Source organism: Danio aesculapii, chromosome 2, assembly GCF_903798145.1.
Source record: "Danio aesculapii chromosome 2, fDanAes4.1, whole genome shotgun sequence".
Classification (NCBI taxonomy): Eukaryota; Metazoa; Chordata; class Actinopteri; order Cypriniformes; family Danionidae; genus Danio; species Danio aesculapii.
Window position 1 is genome coordinate 52,148,003 of NC_079436.1, and position 12,762 is coordinate 52,160,764.

The 12,762-nt window shown below is 33.8% G+C and overlaps 1 protein-coding gene across 1 annotated transcript in view; it reads left to right on the forward strand.

The window, feature by feature from the left end:
* The window catches only part of spmap2 (sperm microtubule associated protein 2), a 29,974-nt gene that overhangs the window by 15,428 nt on the left and 1,784 nt on the right, over positions 1-12,762 (forward strand). Inside the window, exons 4-5 of the mRNA XM_056445663.1 lie at positions 3,964-4,090; positions 11,555-11,714. Coding sequence (XP_056301638.1) covers positions 3,964-4,090; positions 11,555-11,714 — 287 coding nt within the window. The remainder of the gene's footprint in view (positions 1-3,963; positions 4,091-11,554; positions 11,715-12,762) is intronic.

Genomic DNA, 12,762 nt, shown 5'->3' on the forward strand with positions numbered 1-12,762 from the left:
TGTTTCCCCATTCAAACAGAATGCCCGAGCATACTGCCCGCGAGGTGTTTCAAAGATGGCCGCCGAGTGAAATGACTTGCCTTACAGTGACTTTGGCTCAGCCACTCTCATTGGCAGAGCTGTAATAAAAAAGGGGAGGAGCTACTATATGCCCCACCCTCTCTTCATGTTTCAGTTGAGATTGTCAAACATCGAATAAAAAAACGCACATTAAAAGCACTCCACAAGACCTTGAATATAGAAATAAAGGTCCAAAAGGACTTACAATGATGACAAAAAATCATTTGGATCCCCTGAAAAACCTTTCAGTGAACAGTCCTTAAGGAGATTAAAAATGTATAATCATTTACTCATCTTCGACTTGTTCTCAATCCTGTTTCTTTCTTCTGTTAAACATAAAACCAGAAATTTGGCAAAACGTTGGAAACCGGTAACCGTTGGCTTTTAATCGTTACTAGTTTCCAACATTTTCAATATACAGTCTTTTCTATTCAAAAGAAACTCATAAAGCTATGGAACCACTCGAGGATGCATAAATTGAGAGTAAATTTCATTTTTTTGTTTGTTGAACTATTCCTTTAAAATATTATTTTTCCAATAATGCTCTAATTTTTACGCTCTACAGAACTTTTCACTTTAAAGAACTTTGTATGCATTTTAAAGATGATGTAAATGTTAAATGCTCCTCATGGAGTCATCAATGACAATAAACACGCTGTTTTTTCAAGACGACGCAACAAACGGTGACAGTTAAACTCAGACCCATTCCATTTTATCTTTGTTATTTCACTTCCACAGTGTCCCATGATGCACATCTCATAAGTTAGTATCAGTTTAGAGTTTAATCATGGTCGTAAAACAACTGACGTCATCGTGTAATAACATCTCTCCCAGTCCTGCTGCACTCACAGTCCTTACAATTCCATTCCAGCACTCAGCTCAGTCTCAGAGCTCATCACTTTGCTTTAATTGGCTGTGTTCAACTGATGATGGCATCTGTAATTTAGTTAATGGGCAAATATGAATCTTGCTCTCTCGGGTGCCATCTAGGCGAAGAAAGAAGCTATATTTAACTATATTTAACAGAAAGGTAAGAAGACAGTGTTCACAATTTACAATGTGTACAGTGCAGTATGTACTTTAAAGTGCTTTTTCCAGACATTATGTTTTGTTTGTGTTGCTGATTGTCGAGAATTCAATGTTTTATGAAAGCAAAAACACTTTGTAAGCAATTCTAAAGCATGAGGACTCAGTGCATTCGGAAAGTATTCATCGTGCTTCACTTTTCCCACATTTTTTATGTTACAGCCCTATTCTAAAATGGATTAAATTCATTTATTCTCCAACATTCTACACACAATAGGTCTACACAATAAGTCTACAGACAATTCCTTTGTCTTCATGATTGGTTTGGGCTTTGACATGCACTGTCAACCCTGGGACCTTATATAGACAGGTGTATCCCTTTTCAAATCATGTCCAATCAACTGAATTTACCACAGCTGAACTCCAATTAAGCTGCTGAAACATCTCAAGAATAATCAGTGGAAACAGAATGAACCTGAGCTCAATTTAGAGCCTCATGGCAAAGGCTGTGAATACTGATGTACATGTGATTTCTCAGGTTTTTTATTTTTAATAAATTTGCAACAATTTCAAAAACTCTTTTTTTACATTGTCATTATGGGGGAATGTTTGTAGAATTTTGAGAAAATAAATTAATTGAATCCATTTTAGAATAATGCTGTAACATAAAAAAATGTGGAAGAAGTGAAGCGCTATGAAAACTTTCTGGATGCACTGTGAGCTCAAAAATGATATGTTTAAACTGACACCATTATTAATGTTCATACAGACAAAATTATTAGCTCTCCTGTGAAATAATTTGTAAAATGCTTCCCAAGTGCTGTTTAACAGGAGCCGGAACTAACTTCAACACCTTTTAAAACAAAATATTAACTTATTTTTAATAACAAATGACTTTTGTATTTGCCATGTGATCATACACAACATTTTTATGTAGTTATTTTACAAGATTCTAGTATTCTAGTGCACTTTAAAGGCTTCTAATTAGGCAGGTTAAGTCAATTAGACAATTCATTAGACGTTTGTTTTTGTTACATAGCCAAATGAGAAAAAATTAATCTTAAGGAGCCCAATAATTTGACATTTAAAAAAATAAATGAAAAAATTAAATTAAAACTGAAAGAAATAGGACTTCATCCAGAAGAAAAAATATTACAGGAAATACTGTGAAAATATTCCCTTGCTTGGTTCTTCATTTGATGCCTGCATTAATTATTGTTTTTTCACATAATTTAATGTTTTCACTAGGGATGCTGCGATCAGGATTTTTGCGGCCGATACCGAGTAGCGGTTCCTTGTCATTGTAATCAGCCGATACCAAGTACCAATTCTGAAGCTTCAACCTTAATATAACTTTACCATTCCATAAGCACATTTCCCCTCTATGTATGAGATCTCGCCTTACCTAAGAGAATAATTTAAGGATGTTGCATACATGTAATGGTCAGAAGCAGCTTTACAAAAAAAATAGATAAAACAGACAGAGAAAAATGGTAAGAAAAATGACTGACAATACCATTTGGAAACATTACTCACATGTTGTAGGGCTGTGGATGTATAACCCGGGTTGTAAACTTGTAAACAAACATTTGCGATCGGTTCATGAGATCGGCCAGATCAGTGAGTACCGATCAAGTCATGAAATGTGATTATCGGCCGATCGATTGGCGCATAGTTTTCACATTTGATTGTATTTATTGCTTTTATACATTTGATGTTTGGCTGTGCAGCACCTTCACTGAAATGTCTGCAAAATTGTTGCAAACAATTTATATATGTTGAATTTAAACAAACAAATTAAATTGAGTAATGTTCATCTTAATTTGTGTGTTTAAATTCAGCCCAAATAAATTGTTTACAATTTTTTAATTTTTTTAACATAAAAAAAAATAGTAAATCCAAGGAATCATCTTTAAATTATTTTTTTTCAGTGTTGGTCAGCACTTGTTGCTTTTAAATGCATTGGCATTTACATGGGCATCAGAAGCATAAAAGGGGGCAAAATCAAAAATTCAAATATGTTTTTGACAAATATTTAAAAACATGTATTTATTCAATTAAATTCAATTCACCTTTATTTGTATAGCGCTTATACTATGTAGATTGTGTCAAAGCAGCTTCACATAAAAGGTCACAGTAAATAGGAACAGTGTAGTTCAGTTTGTAGTGTTTAAGTTCAGTTCAGTTTAGCTCAGTTCAGTGTGGTTTAATAATCACTACTGAGAGTCCAAATATTGAAGGGCAAATCCAACGATGCGCAGCTCTACAGATCCCGAACCATGCAAGCCAGTGGCGACAGCGGAGAGGGAAAAAAAACTTCACTAATGGCGGAAGTGAAGGAAAAAAAACCTTGAGAGAAACCAGGCTCAGTTGGGCACGATCATTTTAATTTCTCCGCTGGCCAAACGTCTTGTGCAGAGCTGCAGTCTCAGTGGCGGAGGCTGGAAGCTGGCCTCAGCGAAGACTCGTCTGTCCCTGGAGCATCACAGGAATCAGTCTCATGTTCTCCACTCTTCCATGACCATCACAGTAGCTGCTCAGGATTCGGCCTGGTCCAGGATATGGAAACCTTGGGATCATCTCGTCGTTGGTCTTGGATCGAATCAGTGACTCTGCATAGTCTGAGGGCCTCGGGAAGAGTAACCCCAGGTGGAAATGGAGAATAAAGAAAATAATTAGCGTAGCTGATTTATTTCTCATATATTATGTGACTTCCATATGAGCAATCTTTTCTTCCATTTCATGGCGACTTAATTTTTTTTTAAAAAGTACACTAAGTTATGCAACAATGTAGTTTGCATACAGAGAATTTGCATGCTGTGCAGAGTGAGTGGCCAAATCGTCATCATAGTGAAGCTGATATATGTGTCCTTGCAGAAGGTCAGTGCAGTGGGTTGTTAGTGCAGCTGCGCTGAAGGCTCGCCCCTCTCAGAGAGTGTGTTCACTGGCACTGCCACGGCCGCCTGCTGATGGATGGCAGCCTGACCGCCCTCTCATGGACACTGTGAGTAAATACACTACATGAACTGAAAATAACCAGTACAGTTGAAGTCAAAATGATTAGCCCTCCTCCTGTAAAATTTTACATATATTTACATTATAATATAATGCATAAGCAATAATAATAATAAGTCTGTAAATGAACAGAAATGTACTGGTAGTTTATTACAAGGTTTCTGTAGCGTAATATACAACACCAACCCAGACAATAAATCACTTTGTACTATTAAAAATGTTCATAAAAGTCACTTTTTCCAACTTTGCAAGGTTAAAAGTTGTTGGAAAAAAGATGGAGGTGCCATAATGCAATTCAAAATCATAAATGGATGGAAAATAAAAGCATGAATCTTATCTTGCGTATCTTAAAAAATAAGTAGTAAAATATTAAGTGTGAAAAGTTTTTCCTCTTTATTATCTCAGTGGTTGCACTTTATCAGCTTTAATAAGTGCACCCAAACGCTTCCTGTAGATGCACATAGTGATAGTAGAGTTTCTCACCTCTGTGGAGGAAGTGTCTCTCCTTCTCAACTGATTCAGCGCTGTGACATTTGTGGGCTTTTTCCACACATAAAGACTGTGTAATTGAAACCATTTACCAAAAGCAACCTATAAATATTATATCATGACAGCATAATTTGAACAGATTACAATCAGTATGAGGGCTGCCATAATTTGATTTAATATAATTTAGTAATAGTGCTCAAATTCATGTACAGTTTACACATGTTGATATGTATAGTTGTGTACATTTGTTGATTTTACCCCTACTCTTTTGTTTGTAATGGGTTTAAGTTATATTATGAAATTGGAAAGTGAAAGAAAGACAGAGCAACACAGTATTTTGACTTTATTTTTTATATATTTATTTATTTTCTTTTTTTCTTTTTTTTGTATATTTTTCTTATTTTTTCTTATTTTTCAGATTTATTTTTATTCATTTATTTTTTCTTATTTTTAATATTTATTTTGTTTTTAGTTTTATCTTATTTTTACATAGTTTTTTCTAATTTTTCATGTTAATTTTTTCTTTTTTTTCTTTTTTAAAATATTTTTTTCTTACTTTTATCTTATTTTTTTCTTATTTTTCATATTTGTTTTTTCTTTTATATATATATATATATATATATATATATATATATATATATATATATATATATATATATATATATATATATATATATATATATATATATATATATTTTTACTTTTCTATAAATCACTGAATGATTCAGGACCTTAATACATTACAGATATGATCACAGAAATGTATTTTCTGTTATAATAAAATTAGACTTCTGGTTTATTTTGTCATATATAATGATCATGCTTTATCAGCATTTTAGCTAACCTTTCCAATGTTTTATTGCAAATTGTGGTTCAAGCTTTTAAATGTGAACTAAAGGTTATTTTTAAACTGGGACAATCCCTTCAACTTGTCCCACTCTGCCTTTCTGTTTCATTATGAAATATCTTATCGACACTAGAAAAAATAACGTCTAGCCAATTCCTGGGTGTTTTGAAGTAGTAAAAGTAGCCGGATGGTAAAGGGTAACGACGAAGACATCTGTGACGAAGACATCTATTTTTTTTTTTCTTATACTTCATTTTTTCGTTGTTGTCATTGTCTTGCACTGTATCACTTAAAGGTGCTTTCAGGTGCTTCAGGAATGTTTTCACAAATCTGTTAAAATGCATCTTCACCCAAAAAGTAAAATGAGCAGTTTATTACTATTTATTTATGTGACTCATTTCCTCAGTAGGATATTGGAGGTGATTTTGAGGTAAAAATGTGTTCCTCAGTGATTTAAAAACTCAACTCACTGGCTACCAGCACTAAAAAGGTAAAACTAAATAATAATAATACCTGTTGATTATCTTAAAGGGTTAGTTCAACCAAAAATTTTAATTCTGTTATTGAATACTCCCTCTCATGTTGTTCCTCTCCCCTGAGACTTTTATTTATCATCAGAACACAAATTAAGATATTTTAGATGAAATCCTGGAGCTCTCTCATTCTCCATACGCAACAATGGTTCTGACACATTCACAGTCCAGAAAGGGAACCAAAACATTCAATGTGACTTCAGTGGTTCACATGTAATCATATAAAGCTCCAAAAATACCTTTTTTTTGTGCCAAAAAACACTTTTATATGGTTTAATAGAGTCACAAAAAAAATTGTGCTGGTTGCTGTTGTGGTTGCTAGAGTGTTGCTACACTCTCAGAAAAAATGGTATAATGTTGTACCAAAGAAGGTACAAACTCTTGTCACTGGGTCAGTACCTTTTTATGGGACAAAATTGTACCTTAAGACAAAGAAACAAATTTGTACCATTGCAGTTTGTACCTGTAAGGGCATGATTTGTACCATGGGAAACCAAAATGTACCTTTTGGTTTTTAAAACCTGATACAATATTGTAGCTTCGTCAAAGGTACAAATCTGATCCATGAAGGTACAGTACCACTACAGTGACAAGACACTTTGGACCTTAACAGTGTCACAGGATTTCTTTCAAGAACTATTTAAGGGCATTTTACTTTATCCAAAATGTGAAAATGTATTTTCAGTAAATATAAAACATCAATTACATTTTAAACAATGTTTTTGAAAAAGTTTCTCTTTCGTTTAAATGCACCTTTTTCATTTACAATAAAGAATAAAAAATACTTTTACGTAAATCAAAAGATCGATTTTTTGCTAAACATTTCACATTTTACACAAAATTGTTACAGAAATACATTTTCCATGTACAATATAAAACTTTTTTTCCAGTTTTCACACAATACCTTTGTAATCACTTAAAAGTTCAATTAATTTACTTAATTTTAAAATAGAAATATAATTATGCAAAAGTATTGTAATGAGATATGCTCAATGTTTGATTAGCTTTACAATACTAAAATGTCTGCATGAACACTTTTGCCAGCTCACGTACTGTACGTAGTGGAAAGCAAAAAGCAAATGGTGCAGTTTTCAGTAATAAAAATGTATTCATTAAAAAATGCTTACCAAATGTTTATTAAAAATGCCCAAAATGTTTAGTTTACAATACCTATAGTTTTGTTTTACCAGTTGTGTAGTATTATGGAACTTAATAATGAATGTTTTTGAGTTTTTTTAACATACTTTTGATGATTCATATTTAATATGGAAATTATTCATAAATCATATTACCTTTCCAGTAATATTTATTTTCATAGATATTGTAATAAAGGAGTTGTCCAACACTTATGTACCTTTTTAATGAGAACAATTGTGTACCTTCATTTCAATTCTACCATAAAAGGTACAGAACAGTATCATAAGAGGTCTTTTCTGTACCATATAAGGTACAACTTTTACAAAGGTACAAAACTGTTCCTTTGGGAACATTATTTGTACCACCGTGTAACTTTTTTTTTGAGAGCGTGGGGTACTCTAGCTCTAAATAATGTTATATATATTGTTGAGTTTCTTGCACTGACCGATCACTTTGTTTTATAAGACTTCAGTGTACCATCAAGAGCCACAGGTATTAATTTTGTTTTGCCTGAATGTGTTAATTGACTCTGAAAATGCCAGTAACTTTCATTTTTTTGAGTCATCAAGGACTAAAGTTTCAGCTAAAACTCTACATTAAGGTGCTATTGATGAAAGATTTTTACCCAAATCTTGAATGCCCTGAAAATGAGCCATTTAAACACTTGCTTTCTTTTTTGGGTGAACCAAGGTTATCATGGTTTAGCATTTTTAAGTTAGTTTTTATTTTGATACTATTTTGTATTGTTCCGTTCATTTTAGTCCAATTTTCCTGCTTGGTTTTAATCATCAGGGGTCGCCACTGTGGAATGAACCGCCAACTTATCCAGAATATGTTTTATGCAGTGGATGCCCTTCCAGCTGCAACCCAGTACTGGGAAACACCCATACACACTCATTCACACTCATACACTACAGCCAATTTAGTTTATTCAGTTCACCTATAGCAAGTCTTTGGAATGTGTGGGAAACCGGAGCACATGGAGGAAACCCACGCCAACATGGGGAGAACATGCAAACTCCACACAGAAATGGCAACTGGCCCAGTCTTGACTCGAACCAGCAACCTTCTTGCTGTGAGGCGACAGTGCTAACCACTGAGCCACCGTGCCTCCCCATTTCAGTTTAGTTTGTTCATTTCATTAATGGTTGTGATACTTTTTGTTTAGTTTTTATTTTGTGACCAAATGTCTTTTTGTTTTTATATATTGAGTTTTAGTAATTGTAGTTTATCAGAATTAACAGAACACGTCCAGTGTCAACTAGAGCAAAGTTTAATGTTTGCACAGCTTACATTATTAACTCCGGTGCAAATCTCTTAATAATAAAGATTAATAAAACAATTGTTTGAACAGACACTGAAACCAAAACCACACAAAGGTAAAAATGATTAAGAATTGCAACAAACTTTTCATGTTAAACATCTTATATAAAATTGAACATGCTTAGTTTACATTTTTGTCAACTGAAGAAAAATTAGAACACATTTGATCTTTATATAGAAAATATATTTTGTGTATAATTATGTGCTTGACAGATGTGTTTGTCTAGAAAATAGCATTTACAGATGTTTCTATAAACAGTCGCTGGTCAGATTTTCTGCCACATAATAAGTGCTTATTAATTTTAGAAACATAGATTTTTTTTCCCCTAATTATTATTTCAAGAGTTCACACTTAGATATTGTTTGACAACTGTTAGCAGGTTTGGCAGGCTGTCCCGGGAGAGAACCCTGAGCTCGGAGATAGTTGAGGCCAGGGCTCCCGCCTGGTCCATAGAGCATGTGAGGGGAGAACGAGATCAGGTGGTTCTCGAGAGCTCCCCGTGGTAAAGGAGGAGAAGGGGTGGATGGGGTTTCTTCGGAAAATGAAGATAAGAGAGTAGTTCTAGCTAGGCTACTTATAGTGAGTTGAGATTAATCTGATTGGCTAACTAATGAATGTAGATGAGTGGCCAGCTGTAGTCAATCATATCATGTGCTCCTCTCGAAATTAGTTTGTGAAACTCCACTTTATTTAAGTCCATTTTTCAGTCACTTTTGTTGGTTTTGTTTAGTTTTAGTTTTTCAGTTATTGTGAATTATTTCATTTCAATTAACGCAAATGTTATTTTTTCCAATAGTTTTAGTCTTAGGCCCAATCCCAATTCTATTTCTGTAGCCCTACCCCTTCCCCTTGCCCTTGAAACAGAGTGTGAAGTGGAAGGGCTTCAAATTTCCCCCCTAAGAAATGGGACAGCACTACAACATCCGCGCACGTCATCATGTCATCGCAATCTCTTGCTTTATATGGGGCCGTTTATCGTGACTGCTGTAGTTATTCCAATTGCGTTATTTTTGGGTATTTATCATCAGGAAATCACTGAAGGAAACGATATCATGTTATCATAACGATATAATGTGGCAATAAGCTCATATCTGCACTGTAAATTTGCACCATAAGTATATTCATCGTAAACAAATGAAAACAACATTAACATTATACCAGACACTGTAAAAAGCTCATTTACACTAGCCACTAGCCATTTCTGACAGGGTATGTGAGTGTCACAGAGTGACAGATGTTATGGTGCTACTACACTTACTGTTATGGATTATAGATAGCAAAATTTATCGTTTTATTTGTTTATCGTTTTATTTTTAAAGTATGACCGTAAAACAGGAACGCTTTTATGAATATATTAAAATATTTGCTTGTTTGTTGTAAAAATTCTTAATAATGCCAAAAAATACTAATTTGTGCATTTCCTGACTCGTGTATGCAGCTATGCTGTCGTTGTAGATAGTGTATTCTGGGAAATTTTCTTACCCCTTGGTTTCGAGCGTGGTCCTGGAAAATCTCAGGTTCATGGGCTATCTAGCCCATCCCCTTAAGCTAGATTTATACTTTCGCCTGGCGCCGCATCGCGCACCTCTGCTGACTGTGCACGCACCTCACAAAACGGATGAGGCTTTTATACTTGCCGTGTTCGCCGTTGTGATATTCTTTAAAATGACAGGGGGTGGTCAAAAGAAAGTGACCGTAAAGTCAAACGGATAAACAGAGAAGTAGAAAGTAGAAAGAACTACGTCATATCATTAATATCATTCAATATTTTTAAACTTATTATTTTTGTAAATTATTTTAATGATTCTAAAGATTTTCATAAACTTTCAAGATTTTTTTTTATCAAACTTTAATGAATTACTTGCTTTTGTTCATATCTTGGACAGTTCTACCTATTAAAATATTAATGACAGCAGAACATGGGTTGCTCTACAAGTAGATTTTTTTATTATGGCAATAATTTTTAATTATGGCACCACAAAAAAAGTACACTTACTAAAAAATACAGATGTTTTTAAGATTTAGCTTCTCCACAATTCACACATTACTGTCTGGCTGGTTTCTGTACTTATGCTAAAAAGGCAATAATGGGTCAACATTCCTGACCATTATCTCCAATAAAGCCTAGAGAAACAGGGATACTGATGATACTGTAAACCGAGAGGTTCAAATATTCCTTTCCAGTTATTAAATAAATAATTTGTGGCTTCATTTCGCTTTTGTAACTATTAAAAAGTTTTAAATTCAAAATCGTAATATATACATCAGTGTAAAACCTATGACTGGTGGAAAAACATAGTTCTGTAATTGTGTACCCGGGTCTCCACTTTAGCCATGACCTCTTTTGGCTTTAACAAACTTCTCCCTCAGGTTTTTCCAAACTTTTAAACAAAAACGTTCACCTTTCCCACAGCTGTTGAAATTTCTAGCCAAGAATAATTGATCATCTGGTTATCTCTATGATCACGATCATACATGCACTGTTTCAGACAAAATCTCTTCAAAGTGTTTCATATTTAACTCAAATCAAATGCAGCACCGCGCAAACTGTTCACTCGAGTCAAAAAACATGCGCTCCGCCAGCCGAAATCAGGCACTCAAGCGAACTAGCAGACGCATTGAGTATAAACCAGGCTTTAGCCCTACGCCTTCAAGCTAATGAGAATTGGGACACCCCTACCCCTTCACAGGAATGTGCAAAACAAGTGGTAATGGGAAGGGCTAAGGGGTAGAATTGGGATTAGGCCTTAGTTTTAGTTTTGGTCTACTAAAGTAACCTTGGGTGAACTATGCGCTTACCTTCTACTGTTTTTAAAATATATAATATATAATATAATGCAAAGTATCTATGTTTATAGATATTAACTTGAACTGTTTAAAGCTGCTAGTTAATAACATGCACCTTTTGTAAAGCTGCTTTGAAGCAGTAATTATTATGAAAAGCGCTATACAAATAAACTTGAATTGAATTAAATTATTTTTCTGTTTATTCCATGTGTGTGTGCTGTGCAGCTCGGTGTTTCATCGTCACATCCCACACTCATGAAGCCCTCCAGCACATTCCCCAAAAGTTTGCTTATCACAATGACACATGGCGTATCTATTTTTCTCGCTCTTTTACAGTTGAGTGTTGCGGTTAAAACAGCCAAACCCAGTCCAAGGATCTGTCACCTGGCGCAACCGAAGCAAATAAAGATGACATTAACACACTTCAGCATGGAGTCCAGTGAGCACGAGATTGGCATCAGCACTACACCCTCCGCTCGCCTGCTGCGGCTGGCCTGTGAGTGAACGTACTGTATGCTGATATTCAAGTTGAGGTTTAAGTTGAGTGAGCACATAAAGTGGAATGAAATGTCGTGTCTCGCAGTTGTAGTTGAAATTATTAGCCCTCCTGAATTATTAGCACGTCCTGTATATTTTTTTCCCTCATTTCTAAAGATAATAGTTTTAATAACTCAGTTCTAATAACTGATTTATTTATCTTTGCCATGATGACAGTAAATATTATTTGACTAGAAATTTTTCAAGATACTAGTATTCAGTTTAAAGTGACATTTAAAGGCTTAACTGGGTTAATTAGGCAAGTTTGGGTAATTTAGGCAAGTCATTGTATATTGATAGGTTGTTCTGTAAACAATCGAAAACAAACATTGCTTAAGGGGGCTAATAATATTGACCTTAAAATGGTTTTAAAAATTTTTTAAACTGATTTTATTCTAGCTGAAATAAAACAAAACTTTCTCCAGAAGAAAAAATATAATAGGAAATACTGTGAAAAAATTCTTTGCTCTGTGAAACATCATTTGGGAAATATTTAAATGAGAAAACAAATTACAGGAAGGCTGATAATTTTGGCATCTATTAAAATACCAGAGTGGTAGTCTAAATGTATGATTCATTTATTTATTCATATACTATAAAAAACTGAACTATGTGTATTTATTCCATTATATTAATTTCAATAATATTATTGACTAATATGCAAATGTTAAATATGATTTTTTTACAATACAGTTTGTAATGTATTATATATGCTATTTAGCATAAATATTCTATGAGAGACTTGCTTTGTTTACCAAACAAGTGAATCTTATTGAATTTGCATTGTAAACATTAAACGTTTTTTAGTTACTACGTTCCTAAAATCATTTAGCGTAAATCCGCAGATTTTTTTTTATTAAATTCTGCACAGACATATAAAAAAGGTCTGTAGATTCTGTCTGGCCTTTTAAAATTCTGTTGAATTTTTTAAATAACTTTATCATAAATATAATATGCATTGTCTCTCTGTTGATTGTAATGCATTTGCTAACATCACTAATGGGACT